At 37.8% G+C, this 16,634-nt stretch overlaps 1 protein-coding gene across 2 annotated transcripts in view; it reads right to left on the bottom strand.

The window, feature by feature from the left end:
* The window catches only part of rapgef1a (Rap guanine nucleotide exchange factor (GEF) 1a), a 38,333-nt gene that overhangs the window by 3,322 nt on the left and 18,377 nt on the right, over positions 1-16,634 (bottom strand). The window contains exons 12-20 of one of the 2 annotated variants that reach the window (XM_053503989.1): positions 12,405-12,497; positions 9,054-9,118; positions 8,245-8,350; positions 6,654-6,729; positions 4,901-4,985; positions 4,586-4,678; positions 2,514-2,699; positions 2,232-2,316; positions 1,405-1,499 (exon numbers count right to left, since the gene is read on the bottom strand). In XM_053503989.1, the coding sequence (XP_053359964.1) occupies positions 1,405-1,499; positions 2,232-2,316; positions 2,514-2,699; positions 4,586-4,678; positions 4,901-4,985; positions 6,654-6,729; positions 8,245-8,350; positions 9,054-9,118; positions 12,405-12,497 (884 nt within the window). The remainder of the gene's footprint in view (positions 1-1,404; positions 1,500-2,231; positions 2,317-2,513; positions 2,700-4,585; positions 4,679-4,900; positions 4,986-6,653; positions 6,730-8,244; positions 8,351-9,053; positions 9,119-12,404; positions 12,498-16,634) is intronic. The other variant, XM_053503988.1, reaches the window with a different exon arrangement.

Here is a 16,634-nt window from a genome sequence, read left to right as displayed (position 1 = left end):
ACTTGCTGGTATGTACAGTATAACTAATTTTTACTAAATTATTGTGTATGGGTTGGTGGTTAACAGTGAAAATACCTCTGCTGTACAGTAATTTCTACTTTAACATTAATTTACAACTTTAGCTTGTCTCACCATCAAGAAAGAAAAAGGAACAAAAAGGTAAAGCTGTCACTGTTTACTGAAGAAATATCTGCTATAAAGGCCATTGTCACAAAGCAGGTTGAAATCCTGTCCTGGAGGGCCAGTGTCCAGAACAGTTTGTAAATCTCGACCTACACACACTAACTACCTGGTAATTGACATTAGCTGAATGGTCTGTGTTTGAGCAGAAGAAACACGACTGTAGTAAACAGTTGCACTCTAGGACTGAATTTGAAGGCCTGGTTAATAGAAATTTATATAAATGTATACCTCATGAGCCTGAGGTGAAAGAGGCAAAGAATACAACGGCAAGACGACAAGAAAAAATCTTCAGAGGAACCAGAATGACAAGAAATCCGTCCTCGTTTCAGTGACAATGGACAGTTTGATTATGGATACAGGACTTCCCTTTTATAGGAGGGAAGTATCCAAAATCAAATTGTCCATTGTCACTGAAAAGAGGATGGTCTTCCCTTTCAGTACTGTACTGTATTTCATTTGATTAAATACAGTAGCAGTCAAAGGTCTGGACACATCTAATTCTAATTTAATGTTTATTTATGGTTTTATATCCAACAGTCTACAATAGGCCAATACTGTACTATAAAATAAATATGGAATTAGATAATTAAGTCACAACAACAAAGTAACATCTGACTGTTGTTGCTGTAAGACACGAAGATTAGTCGTTCTGGAACAGTTCTTGCAAGAACAGTATTATGTCAAGTGCATTTACAAAACCCATCAAGCACCATGATGAACCTGGCTCTTGGGATGAAGACCATTCCAGGAAAGCAAGACCAAATCTTACCTCTGCTGCAGGGAAGAAATTCATTTAGAGTCACCAGCCTCAGAAATCAACAATTAACAAACAGCACCTCAGATTAGAGTCGTTATTACTTAGGCTTTATAGAGCATAAGTAGCAGATAAATCTAAATATGGTTGTTTAAAATGAAATTATTGCATATTTTGGATGCATTGTTTTACAAGGTCAAAATAAATAATCAGGAAATACCATGGAATTAGAAAGTGTGTCCAACCTTTTGACTGGTAGTGTATATAAGTTTTTTAATTAATCTGCAAGATTAATGGCAGATTAATAAAAAAAATTAATGGCAAATTAATCTAAAAACTAGCCTGTAACCTAGTGAACTACTATCAGGATATACTTACTGATAGATACTTCTCGACTATAGTTTTCTGTCGCTCTGTTTAAGGGCGTCTGTCAAATACCATAAATGTAAAAAAACTGCTGATCATACCAGTAAGACATGTTATTGAAGTGTTCTGTGAACTGGGTAAGATTTGGGCTCTTCTCTTCATTCTGTTCTTTTGCCCACAGCAGAACTTCTGGGATCTACAAACACAAGTTTCACATGTCAGAGGGAACCCCTTCCACAGATCATGTTACAGTTCTAAATAGCCATTCCATAATTTTAGCACATTCGGTATAAATTGCGTACGAGATACACAGTGGTGGCCGAATGTATTAAGACGACATACGCTATGTGTTATAGTTCTTCCTGTGCACAAAACAGGTGAACAGGTGACCGGAGTATGGCAGATGTCTTTTTGACTCATGCCCAGCCAGATTCTGCAGGTCTTAAAGGATAATTGCCTCCAAACTAAATATTAATTGTTGTATAGCAATTTAATTGCACAGCATTGCTAAATACATAAAATATTAAAATGTCAGAATTTTATTTTTTAAAATGATTTCTTTTTAGTGATAAATTATTTATTCATTTTTTTTAGTCAAACACAATTTTGGATTTTGTATTACATTACATATTTACTGTGTACATTAACATGTAACCAATGATGATAAAAAATGTAAGACTAACATTCAACAAATTAACCATCAAATCCAAATGACTGAAATGAACTCAAAGGAAATACTTAAGTGTACTTATTGTAATTAAGTAATTACTGTAGCAAAGGTTAAGCAAAGCACAACAAGTTTCTCAGTTCAAAAGTTAGGCATCTAAAGCTTTAGAAGCTGAATCCCTGTGAGTTTTGACTTTTTTAAGACAAAAGAAAGAAAAACTGACCTCCATGACAAGTTAATACGAGACAACGAAAGAACTACCTCTATTTTGTAGAACAGCTCTGCGTCCAGGAGAGTGAGCTGATCTGCGATCTCATGGCTACGGAAATCATGAAGAGTACCAGGCCTATGAAGAACAAACAATATCAGATGGTCAGGAAAAAAAAAGAAACCTGTCCATCACTAAACTAAGACAAGCCTGTCTGTAGCAACACACATCCGGATTAACACACAAGAGTACAATAGGCTCATTTGGTAAAAACAATAATAAGTATAAGAATCTCAGCAAACATACTCTCAATTAGGAGAGACTGGACACTTTACCTGGCGGCGACACTGCGGCCAGCTAGAGTCTTCAACGAGTTAGTGTAGTTGAGCAGCTTCTTCTGCTCCACTTTATCCAGAACGTTCTTGCGGAGGACGCGGGCCAGACTGAGCTCCCCACTACACACCAGACTCACCACCAGGTCCATCAGGTGCTTCAGAATGTCTTCTGTTAGCTCCACCAAACTTTGTGCGTGAACACACACACACACACACACACACACACACACACACACATATATATATCAAACTGCAGAACTGGGATACAGATTTCTGTAAAAGCTTTATATACATGTAATTAAGAAATAAAACAGGCAAGCTGTTATAGAAAAATAATCAATAATAAGGTTATGTGATTCAGTCAGATGCAAAGCAGAGTTATCTTTACCATATTCTGAAGCTGTTTTATTTCTTCCCATTACACCAACATGGACTTTTATTCATTTAAGCAATATCATGTAAGAGGGAATGCAGTTGTGATGAATATTAGCTGCGTCCTTATGCTTATAACCGCATCATAGCTGTGCTGATATGGTGTGACATTGCTTTTATGTAAAACAGTTCCACAAACACCATTTACCAGCAACAGATAATGATTTGTTTCTTTATTTAACAGGCAGAACTAACTACTCATGATTGGTGGAGCTTCCAAGTAATAGTTAGTTTAATTAACATGGGTGAACATAGCTTTAAATTTAGCACTATGTACCCAAAAACTGAGGAGAATAAACCATGAAGGCCAGTCCTGTATATCTTGCAAGTTTCTCTTTATATTTGCACTTATTCCTTTTTGAAATTTTAGCTCTGTTAACATTCCTGGGTTGAATCCCAAACCACATTAAATGAAAAGCTGGTAAGCTATGTAGGGTGTACAATTCCTTGTCCCACACACCAAGTAGTGCCCTTTATTAAAGTTACAGAGCGATAAGGTAGAAGGTAGTTAGCAACACAGATAGATGATAGGCGTTTAAGAACGAGGGGTTATTAAGGAGACGAAGTGTTGTTTAAGATGACATAACATTATCAGAGGTGTTTTTCTGCTGAAAGTGTTTCTGTGATTGTTTTTTAATGCGCGTTTTCGCAGGGAGCCGCTCTCTCCTCATTACTGCGGATCTTGCAGACCTACTTTCAACCATGTTTCCGACCAACAGTTAGCGTATTAACGACTGTACAACACCTGAGACACAAAATGATACATAAGAGTTAAACATCGCGGTGCTGTTATTCTCCATTATCACCATTTTTGGAATGTCTCTCGTCCAATCAGATTACTCTGTCTTTTTTGACTGTTGTATAATTGTAGTTATAGTCAGTGTTGCAAAACAAACTGCTTCCTGTTATTATTTTGCCGTTAAGCCTCTATAAATATCACCACCAGCCTCTCTTTTCGCTCGCTCTTTATTACATATAAGCAGGAAAGCTCTCTGTGTCAAAAAATGCAGAAAAATTAATCATGGTTGGGACTTCTTCCAAAATCCCAATAAATGCAGAAACCTTCACCATAACAATAATTACATATATTTTAAAACGCATTTACGTGTTGCATTGCTATACAATGTAAACAGTCATTATAATAAAAACAACACTGTACTCGAGAAAGCACATTATCAACAGGTTCCTGCAGTAAAAGAAAACTAGTTTACTCCTTTTGAGAATTTAACATTGGTGCTGTATAAACAACTGCCTACGTTTTTACATTCAATTAAATTTTATTTATATAGAGCTTTTAATAAGAGACGTTATCACAAAACAGCCTTATAGAAATAAAGATTCCAGGCATACATTTACACTGATGTTTAAAAATGTACAGACTTAAAAAAACATACAGCTTTATCATAACGAGCAAGCTGGAGGCAACAGGAACAAGAAAGCAACTCTGATATGACATGAGGAAGAAACATTGAGAAGAACCATACCAAAAAAGGAAATCCATGATGATTTGGAGAATACCAGAGTCAACGATTAAATTTAAATAATCTGAAAGGAGTCAATTCGAAACAACGGCGACGCAAAGACAGAGCATAGTATGACTGCATGTTTTGTACTTTTAGACTCATTGATTCTTTACTCACCAAAGCTCGTCCACAACACGCACCAGCACGAAGAAGGTATTTTTGCTCACTCGTTTCTTGATGGTGTCTGAACTGTGAGAAAATCTAGTGTATGTGTCCAGTGGTTAAGAAAAAAACAACAACACTTAATCTGTTGATCGATCACAAACACACAAATGCTATTTCACAAGTCCTGCTGATTATCTTATCTATAGAGTTTTCTTTATATGAAAAGCAAAATGTGCAAATATAAGGCACAATGCTTGCCTCTTAATCCTCTAATAACAAATTGTTCTGTTCTACATTCAGGATTTTAAATCCGCACTAAAAGGATATCTATAGTGGAGCTTCTTGATGAGCTCCTCTGGGGTTAGAAATGTCCTATAGGTCGTCAGGAAGGCTTCACAGTATAAAACCAGATCTGCAGCAGACAGCACACACTTCATTAACACACAAAGAAATACATTACCCTACACACTTTTATTCACCCAACTTTTTTTTTTAATAGCTTCTTTTCCTGAAATTGGATAGGGAAAAAATTATGTATATAATATGTAAAGTACTACAACGTTGATTGTCCAGCAGGGGGAGCCAATAGCCCACAAAAGACTTGAGCACACCCATTTCCCATTTTAATTTATCACATTAACAGGTGGTTATCATCAAAGGATTTGTGGTATACCTGCTACACTCTTAACAGTACACACTATCAAGCGAAGAAAGTTATGCTGTAGAAAGAACAAATATACGCATTTGTTTTTAATCTTTTGTGTGATTAGCGATAAATTGTATATACATATGTATTGTTACAGACAGGTGATATTTGCTTTAGTTGAGGTACAGAGCTACACTAAAATAAAATGTTACTGGATGCGCACTTGGAAAATTGGCAAGTACCGACAACTGAGTCTACATGAGAGCCTTTGCTTGAGATAAAAAGTATTACATACTATATTATAGTATAGGTATTATACTATTTTAACGCTTTTCATTTTGTCATATTCGACATATCTGACTAAATATAGTGTTTAAAAAGGATTAGGGGTGCTACGACCAACGATTTTGTGGCCAATCACCGATGGAAGAAATCTAAATCCGCTGATACCGATACTGATCGCTGATTACAGGTGTGTGTGGGTTATTGGGATGTATCATTTAAAGAATTCTATTTGTTTAGTTTTATTTATTTATTACTATTCTAAACAACAGTGCATTAATATAATTAATATCTGAAAAGTATCGAATTTAAAAATTCATTTATTCCAAAGCAAAATATTCCATTCCCTTATTATTCCATGCAGAAACCAACTAAAACTCAAACCAACTAAATAACCTATGCTTGCCTTAAAAGCGAAAATTTTCCACTCGTTATCTAGCATCAAGCAGCTCTTACAAACACAGAAATGCTTATCTAAAATGCGACTGTCCTAATATAGTCACTCGTTATAACGTGCAGCACATGGAACACAGCTGCGTCAACAAATAACAATCCGAAACACTGCCCCGAACGTTTTTAAATAAACTCACACATAATGCACTTCTTTTTTAGCGAGTCATTAGTAAGCAGCGAGGACAGGCATTTATTTATAAATATCAGAATTTCTAAGAGGCAGCCTATTCCTCTTATCATCCAGAATGTGTCCGAGTTACCCTTACTGAATAGTCGCTCGCTTGCTGCAGGCATGAAACAGCAAGGTAAACCCGGACTGTCCATGTGGCTGTCGACTCGTCTATCTGTGTTATCACAATAGTATCACTTTATATGATCAGCCAGTTGGAAGACAACCAATGTGTATAAATTAAGCGATTATCAGCTGATACAGATAGACAGTTAATCGACTGGAGCAGATTTAAAAGTGATGTGCAAAAGTTTTTCTGTGCATGCACCTCACAAACTCTATTGCACGAGACATCCCATAATGTGCTTGAAAGCAACATGCAATATTATGGAAACCTTAGTTACTATACTCAATCCAATCTGTACTTTTTTCAAAAAAAGTGAAAAAAATCATCCTGCACTCTTCATGACCGAGATGCAGCGAAGCATGCACACAATAAATATACACTTGTTGATGTAAAGTTATTTTACCTTTGCGTTCCGTTTCTGTTGCATGAACTAATAAAATGTCCCCTGATCCCGCCCGGACATCTGGTCCATCATCATTCTGTTTTCAGGGAAAGGGGGAAAAAAAGGTTTAACTAAGATCTGAGCAAATCTTTGTCTACACATACACCGATCATCCATAAAATGAACACCATGTAACACATGAACACATTAACATTGATATAGTAGAATATAGCCTGTGGGGAGCAGAGGCTAACTTGTCAAGGTCAAATGTCACAGAAAAGCAAATGCAGCACAAACTGGTGAAAGTGTCACGGATAGATATGACAGAAAGGCACTAGCAGCACCATGACCCCCCCCTTCCCCCCCAGACCTACAAACTCCGTAGATCCAAATCCGATCAAACACCCATGGTATGCTCTGTACAAAAAAGTACAATCCACGAAGACCCCAAACCGCAACCCACAGTGTCGGACATCACAGGACATCCCCAGATACCCTGCAGAGCCACGCCACGAGGAGTCAGATAAACCCAAAACCTGGGTGATTATAATGTTTATATTTTTAACATCCTGGCTGATTGGTGTATCTCTGTAACAATTAAGCATAATGCTTATGGTGACTGTTGACTCGACTGATATACTGCAGATGAACAGACTGCATAGATTGAGGTTAGAGATGAGTGAAAGCGTGTCTATAAATACATTTTGTGTGTACAGCAGTCTGGTTCTGCATTCTCTGGGTGGAGGGGGATGCGACATCTGCAGCTACATTAACCTTGCAGCCTTTCACAACATTTCCACTACTGGCCTGTGTAAGTATTAAGAGTATACCGCAATAACATGTCTTTATCTGTTTCATCACTTTAGTGCTCCAAATCTCCGTATCTGTGCTTGTATACAAAATGAGAGGGTGTGGCCCATAAGGGAATTATTATAAAAAAAAAAAAAAAAACACCCTGGAAGGAGTTGAGCATTAACCAAAAAACAACCCTCAGCAGTACCAGTGGTCAGGATTCTAAGCATGGCTCTGACCATCTTCTCAACCTCGGCTACATCACTGTAGTTTAATTAAAGCTGTGAAATCTCACTTGCACAGTTACTAGTTGGGTTAAGTAGTTACTAAGGCTGCTGTGAATGCTTTATGTTTGACCTTCATGTATTCCTTAGGACATGCATTCAAGTAATGCCTCTAGTCTGATGGAAGCTTGTGTTTGATACATTATTATGCGGATTTATCTTTCTTTAGCGTTCTTTCACAGAGATCTGTGTAATATTCTGTGAAGTCTGTGTAATATTCTTCCAAACAGTCCAGATGAACAGCTATAGAATTAGCTATAATAGACACAGGATTTTCTATGTGAAACTTTTTGGAGAGCTTTTTTGTATTCATATAATGTGCATATTCGGAATCAAGTATTCTTATTGAATTACACACTTAATAACCACTTCTTACAAATTCATCCCATTTTGTAGCGATGGGTAACCACGTGCTGGATAATGAATCGTGCTGACAAGACAAGGGCCAGTCCACACACATTCTATCTGCTCTGAAGATGTGATGTGCTAAAAATATCGCTGATTAATCTAAGGGCGAGGCACTAACAGGGTGTTACCTCTTGCTTTAGCGTGATGCGGGCCATGATCTCTTTATGATCCACCAGGGACAGCTCGTCCAGCTCCTCCGAGCTCAGGTCTGAGTCTGCACACTTCTGCTTCCAGCTGAGACGAGAAACACACAAGTCAGGGGTGTGTAATAATTAACATTAAACGCCAGGACAAACCCCACAAACGCCTTCATTAGTTTTGTGTAATGTAATGTAATTAACAAATCCATGTGAATTAGTTACTATTTTATAGTAACTATTAGAGCTGTGGTATAAAAAAAGAAAGAAAGAAAAAAAAGCTGTGGCCATATCACCAGGCTAGCTGTTTTTTATAATGCCACTGTATTTTTAACAAACTGCTTGGTTAAACAGACTTATCTACTCGAATCAGTATTTTAGATATAGCTTTCACTAAACAGGAACTTTCTATGAATAAAATCTGCCTTTTTTCACTTTTCCTTGTAACATGATGTCCTATGGAGAAATTATGAAAATTGCAGACATCAAGATGCCAAATTTTATACTCATAAAACTGTACAAAAGATATCATACACTCTTGAGCTCATGGGCAAAACATTTGAGGATATTTTATTCAAAACGAATCACTGTAATACTTATAGAGAGAGAAGCATGAAAGGTGTGGATGGTAAGAACGGTCACTTGAGCTACATTTAGGCTGTGCACATGCAACACTTACGTGTCAGGTGTAAGTTCTGTTTTTAACATTCTGATCCAGCCTAAAAAATTACATCACTTGTAGAGTGTGTGTTGCAACCCTGAATATTAGTGCTTTGGCTCAATCGTGTGGTGTAGCTCACCTGTCTGTGTCAGTCGACTCTTTGCTGGGGTCCTGGAGCGAGTCCTCTGTGCCACAGCTGGGGTCCTGCCAATGATGGAGAAACATTAAAACAATACCAACATATGGTGTTTGTGCTTGGACGGCACAAATCAAACACTTTGAGGACACTGTCAAAAATAGAGCAGCTCAGTGAATGTAACGTCTAGGTGTGACATTTCACTCTGCGGAGTTAAACAGCGGCAGGTCAAGAAAACAACAAGAGGAGAAATGGGTCAGGAAAAGACGGACATCCAAATATGACATTATGATGAGTGACTTGCTTGTGACGAAGGTAAGACATTAAATCAGGCTTCTTTCCCACTTTTGCCATCAAGGCACAAAGATGTCTGACAACGTCAGTGTGTTTAAGCCTTAAATGGATATGGAGCCCATCAGTCAGCGCACAGCACACAATCTAAAAAACTATACATGACTGTGTAGTGAGTGTAACATTAAACCCGAAAGGAAAAAACACACAGGCATGAGGTTATATAAAAATAGCAAACAGAGAGAGTTTCCATAAAGTGGATAACAAATTGGATATTTTAAATGGACGCACATGCAGACACAGGACGCTTTGATTAGTTAGTAAAAACTAAAAATAATAATAAAAAATAAAATAAAAAAAACCCCAAAAACATCATATGCGCAATAGATGGTAAAAATTATATAAAAACGATATAAAAACGAATATAAATTTTAAATTGGACTTGGTATTGCACTACTGACTGGAATGTCCAGGGTTCAAACCCCACTATTACCAATTTGCCCATTATTGGCAACCTGCGCAAATCCCTTAACCCTCCACTGCTGAAATATATAACGGGATGAAAATTTAAGTTGCTCTGGATAAGGGTGTCTGCCAAATGCCATAAATGTAAATGTTTGTGGTTTATTGGTCTCTCTCTCTCCCCCCCTATTCAAGCACATAGGTGTATAACAGAAAACGAGTTCTTAGGACCACTGTTAATTGGACCATCACACTTTACCAAAAGACTTTCACTTACCAAAGGTTTTTGTATGGCAGGCGAGAGATCTCGTCACATAAAAGCTGACGGGACACAAAACCAAAATAGTTCTGCCATAGTTTTCTGTATTAGTTAAAAAAAATATATATATATATATATATATATATATATTTTTTTTTTTTAACTAATACAGAAAACTATGGCAGAACTATTTTGGTTTTGTGATTTGTTATTATTTGTTACTATTTTGGTTTCCTGATTTGTTATTCTTTTGCATGTTTGTCACACTTAAATGTTTCTGCTCATCAAAAACCGTTAACTATTAGTCAAAGATAACATAATTGAACACAAAATGCAGTTTTTAAATAAAGGTTTATATTAATAAAGGAGAAAAAAGTGTGAAAAAGTGTGAAAAAGTGATTGCCCCCCTTGTTAAAAAATAACTTAACTGTGGTTTATCACACCTGAGTTCAATTTCTGTAGTCACCCCCAGGCCTGATTACTGCCACACCTGTTTCAATCAAGAAATCACTTAAATAGGAGCTACCTGACACAGAGAAGTGGACCAAAAGCACCTCAAAAGCTAGACATCATGCCAAGATCCAAAGAAATTCAGGAACAAATGAGAACAAAAGTAATTGAGATCTATCAGTCTGTTATAAAGCCATTTCTAAAGCTTTGGGACTCCAGCGAACCACAGTGAGAGCCATTATCCACAAATGGCAAAAACATGGAACAGTAGTGAACCTTCCCAGGAGTGGCCGGCCGACCAAAATTACCCCAAGAGCGCATTGACAACTCATCCGAGAGGCCACAAAAGACCCTAGGACAACATCTAAAGAACTGCAGGCCTCACTTGCCTTAATTAAGGTCAGTGTTCACGACTCCACCATAAGAAAGAGACTGGGCAAAAACGGCCTGCATGGCAGATTTCCAAGGCGCAAACCACTTTTAAGCAAAAAGAACATTAAGGCTCGTCTCAATTTGCTAAAAAACATCTCAATGATTGCCAAGACTTTTGGGAAAATACCTTGTGGATCAACGAGACAAAAGTTGAACTTTTTGGAAGGTGCGTGTCCCGTTACATCTGGCGTAAAAGTAACACAGCATTTCAGAAAAAGAACATCATACCAACAGTAAAATATGGTGGTGGTGGTAGTGTGATGGTCTGGGGTTGTTTTGCTGCTTCAGGACCTGGAAGGCTTGCTGTGATAAATGGAACCATGAATTCTACGGTCTACCAAAAAATCCTGAAGGAGAATGTCCGGCTATCTGTTCGTCAACTCAAGCTGAAGCGATCTTGGGTGCTGCAGCAGGACAATGACCCAAAACACACCAGCAAATCCACCTCTGAATGGCTGAAGAAAAACAAAACGAAGACTTTGGAGTGGCCTAGTCAAAGTCCTGACCTGAATCCTATTGAGATGTTGTGGCATGACCTTAAAAAGGCGGTTCATGCTAGAAAACCCTCAAATAAAGCTGAATTACAACAATTCTGCAAAGATGCGTGGGCCAAAATTCCTCCAGAGCGCTGTAAAAGACTCGTTGCAAGTTATCGCAAACGCTTGATTGCAGTTATTGCTGCTAAGGGTGGCCCAACCAGTTATTAGGTTTAGGGGGCAATTACTTTTTTACACAGGGCCATGTAGGTTTGGATTTTTTTTTCTCCCTAAATAATAAAAAACATCATTTAAAAACTGCATTTTGTGTATACTTGTGTTACCTTTGACTAATAGTTAAATGTGTTTGATGATCAGAAACATTTTGTGTGACAAACATGCAAAAGAATAAGAAATCAGGAAGGGGGCAAATAGTTTTTCACACCACTGTATATATTCATATGGGTGATGACATTGGTGGGAGTGCATGCTTGTCTCAGGCAACCTCTAGGTTCTCAGGGTTGATTTTGTTACATCTTGCTTATGTTGTTTCGCCACCTAGGATTTCTGTATTATGGTAGACCTTGTGCTCCGACCGCAGCCTTTTAACATTGTGAGATACATGAAGAAACTATTTTAATTTGCTGTAATGCACATGTGACAAGTAAAGACCTTTATGCCTTTTATACAAAACTGTCTGGATCACAGCAGACTCTACAAATCTACGAAACTCTAGCGGAAAAGCTCAAAATGTTTTTCCATCATAGAGGTGGTCCTAGTGCAAATAAGACTGTCATGAATGTCAAAAGCTTTATTATAGAAAATGCTACAGCACCCTCTACCCAGGTTTCCCAGCCTGCAGAATACAAACAAAGACTCTCCAGGGTGCATGAGATGAACACAAGCAGCACAGACCAGAGCACAGGGGCAAAAATCACCAAGCTCTTGGGCTACAACTCGAGCAGTGTGCCTCCTGCTACTTACACCATTTGAGAGCAGCAGGTCTCCGTTGGCTTGGCTAGACGAATACAGATTGACGTACCCACCCTTGCCACCCTCTTCACTAGCATTCTGGCTCTACAGAAAGAGGGAGCAGAGCTAGAAAAAACAGATAAGAGAAAAAAAAAAAGCAGAAGCAGAATGCAGGCCTGGAGCCTTCCAAGACACGATGGGCTTCAGGCTTAAACGTTAATAGAAAAGAAGAAAAGAAAGAAGGAAAGAAAGAAGTAGCCAGAAAAAGCATGCAAGGGCAAAAAAAGGAGGAAGTGCTAGTGCTCACAGCTATTTAAAGCATTAATTCTGTCCAACACACATCAGCCAATCTCTGGTTGCAATCTGAATTGATCTGGTTTATGTCCATTTCACTATAGCAAAAATGTGACCGATGTTAAACACCTTATCAATTTTTAAACATCTGAAGAACGTCTGACCGTTTTCAATCACCAATCTCTGCACTAAATAGCTTTACCAATCATGATCTTTGCAGAACGCCTAGCAAAGTATTGTGAATTACTGTATGTATTTCATATGTATTATGAACAAAAAAAAGTTACATATTTGATGAACCATCTGATGGGTTTTCCCCACACTGCCAAACCTAAAATTAGGAATAGAGAGAGACATATACATAGTCTAGAGCCCTATTCGCATGGGATTAGTATTACCTGGCGACCTCTAGTTATTTGTAACAAGTGCGGAGGTTGTCTATGATCTTAAACCCGTGCTAATCGGGCATTGTGGAATTTGTTAAAAAATTACCCTGCAAATGACCCACCATATTTCGCTGAAAGCCAAGGTCCTGCGATAATATTAGTCCTGTGCGAATCAGCATGTCTGTGAATTGACAGGGTCGTATATCATTTTTAAAAGGTTTTTGTTTCCTGTGCGCCTTTCTATCCATCTTCTGTGAAAAATAGAGGCTGCATTGGGAGTGCTTTGAAAGTATTTTGGGTGCTGGGTCATGTCACTATATAACACATACTACAATACAATGTGCAGAAAGATACAACCGATTCTGAAAACAATCAGAAGAGCGAAAGCAAACAGAATGATTAGATGGAGATAGATGACATGTATATCAGCATGGGGTAAGGAACACTCTTCTGTTTATATCATATAGCTAGACCTACCATAACAAGACATTTCCGAATATTTGCCCATCCAAAATATTGCACTTGACATCATATCGGGGAGATCTGTAAATCTGCAAACGCACCACAAGAAATTCAAATGTTGGGGTGGGTGTTTAATTTCTAAATCACACAAGGTCCCTAGATAATACTAATTCAGTGAAAATAGGGCTCAGGACTAGGCTCCAATGTGTGTTGAGGAACATTTTAAAGACGGTTCGACAGATGTTGTCTATGTGCGATATGCGTTTCATTCATCCATCCCAAGGAAGCTCAAGACCTCTTAACAGGTCCAGCAGGAAAATCACACTTATGGAGTCCCTTTACTCTTTCTGGTTAATGACTCTCTCTATAACCGTCTCTTTTTAACAACTCTCTCCCTTTACTTGCTAACTTTCCTCAGACTGAAAAACCTACCTGGATGAGTAGTAAAACATTTCAACATAACTAGAAGTCCAGCTGACATGATTCAACTTCCAGAATTTCAAGACACACAGTTACCACACATTCAGTCGTGAGGTGACAAAAAAAATTAATGTAGCAGTATGTAGATGACCGTATTCTGTCATAATCCCCATTACTTCATCATCCACAAAACAGGCTGTATCTCAGTCTGAGGTAAACCCTGAGGTTTAAAAATAAAATCTTGACCACTTGGTTCCCCATAAATGTTTCTCATTTTGCGCATGAGAGAAAAAACACATAATGCTTTCTATAATGCAGGGGAGTCAAATTAGAGCCATTTCCCGCAAAAAACCATCAGCCTCAAAAACAGGTCTCACCCTCAGGAAAACGCTCAAGTTCCAACATCTCAATGACTCAGCATTTCCACGGATGGACATGTACCAAGTTTGCATGTTTCCTTTGCTTGTTCACAGCAGAGACATGTCGCAAGTGAAAATGTTATAGTATACATCACTGACATATCGAAATAAACACAGTATTTTTCCCCATCAAGCCAAAACAGGCAAAAAAAAAAAAATCAGACATGAATCATGCTTACTTAAAGCCGCCATTGCGTCAGTAAGAGATTCCCGTTGGAGCGTGCTGAAACAAACCCAGGGGAGTAAAAGGTAAAATAATTAATCTCCTGTCTGAATTCATGCTGACAAACGTACCTCTGTACTAGGTGCCCACTCTAAGAGCTCACGCCCTGAGCAATATCTCCTTTATAGTGTGTGTGTGTGTGTGTGTTTGTGTTTGTTTGTGTGTGAAAGGACTGCACTTGTATTCTAATACCGTGAGTCCAATGAAAAACTGAGTGTCTACAAGTTGGGGCACGCCAGTCACCTCTTACACGCGCCCACATTACTCAAAGAACTATACAGTTTTTCCAACTCCCTGATGTTTTCCCAATCCTACTACTAAATCCACCCCCCGTCCATGGTTTAGTGCTTCCACTGCTTTAACACACCTCATGGAAATCAGACTCGATGGTTACTGTACGGTATATTTTCAGGCACTTTCATCACGGGTTCAAATAGTAACAAATCTCAACAGCTATTTAATAACTGTTTATAAAAAGACAATCTAAGAAATAGAGTTTCTTAAGTATTTAAAAAGATTTAATTATAGTTACATACTACAAAACTGTGTGGGTGTGTCAAATTGCACAACGATTGGCAGTGGCATCCAGTCTGCAAAACAAACAACCTGGGCACCGGGTGCTAGTGCTAGGAAATCAGGAATGACAAAGCTAACGGGGCACTGTGAGTCAAAATTACCATGAGTCCGGGACATTATTATTGCGGGGGGAAAAATACTTACAGGAATCTCTCAAGTAAAAAACCCTCAAGCTATGTTTATAAATCTTTCAACAAAAATGTAGTCACGCATCATGTGTAGTTTGCAGTCAGTGGATGGCATAAGCACCGGTAATTAATAAAAATACGTAGGATTAGGTTCCTACGTATTTTCATTGATAATTACATTTGAGGTTTATTTTGGAGCCAAAAATAACAAAGATTTCCTAATGATTACTAGATTATGTATGAGATTACCTGATGCTTTGTCACACAGATAAAAAAGTATTACAGCAACTGATAACCAAGTTTTTGTCCCGCTGATTTTCATATGCAGCATGTTGTGGTGAACAAGCATATAAAAATGAATAAAGAAAGTAAGAAGGATATTAATTTGCAGAAGTTTGATTTGTTATCATAACATGATTACCTTGTATCTGTACATCTGACAGTGTACAAATATGTGACTTCTACTGGATTTGGTGGTGTTTGCAAGCATAAGTCACCAATTAATAAGTAATAGACATTTCGAGCTTTCTAGTAAATAGCTGACTACTAACTGAACTAACTGTTCCGAGGTTAAATCCGAAATAGCATTAAACAGAAAGCTAGTGTGCTATGTAGGGTGTACAATCCCTTTGTTCCAGACAATAAGTAGTTCCTTTATTCAGGGATTAGAGAGGTATTTGGGATTCAGCCTTGTGGTAGAAGCTAGGTAGCCATAAAATACTTCATGAACACTTCAGAGGAAATTTGTAAAGACTCAAAAGTAATTGCTTGAAAGTTTTGTCTAAAAATGACATAACGTTATCAGATGTGTTTTCTTGCTGAAAGTGCTGCCATGACTGATTTAGTATATGGAGTTTGGCACGAGCATTTAATAAGTAACTTTCCATCCAGAAGTGGGGACAGATGTTCCACTAAAGGCCAATAATAATTTATTTATTTATTTTTAAGACCAAACCTAATCAAATTTTTACTCGTACAGTGTCATTAATAAATGGCAATCAGCCATGCTTAGAAAACACTTTTGCATCATTTGCGATTAGTGACGGCCACAGAACTCCGCAATAGGCATACAGAGCTAAAAATTAAATATGACAACTAAACGGTGTACAATGAAACTTCCATTGATGCATCAATGGCGCAATTACTTTTGTTCTCATCTAGAAATTTGAAATTTAACCTTCTGGAGTATACAAAATAAGACAGCTATTAATAAAAATATCTCAAGTAAAAAACCCTCAAGCTATGTTTATAAATCTTTCAATAAAAGTGTGGTCACGCATCATGTGTAGGTTGCAGTCAGTGGATGGCATAAGCACCGGTAATCAATGATACGA

This window comes from Clarias gariepinus, chromosome 9, assembly GCF_024256425.1.
Source record: "Clarias gariepinus isolate MV-2021 ecotype Netherlands chromosome 9, CGAR_prim_01v2, whole genome shotgun sequence".
NCBI classification, from domain to species: Eukaryota; Metazoa; Chordata; class Actinopteri; order Siluriformes; family Clariidae; genus Clarias; species Clarias gariepinus.
Note: the sequence above shows the minus strand (reverse complement) of the source record. Positions and strands in the feature narration are given on the sequence as shown.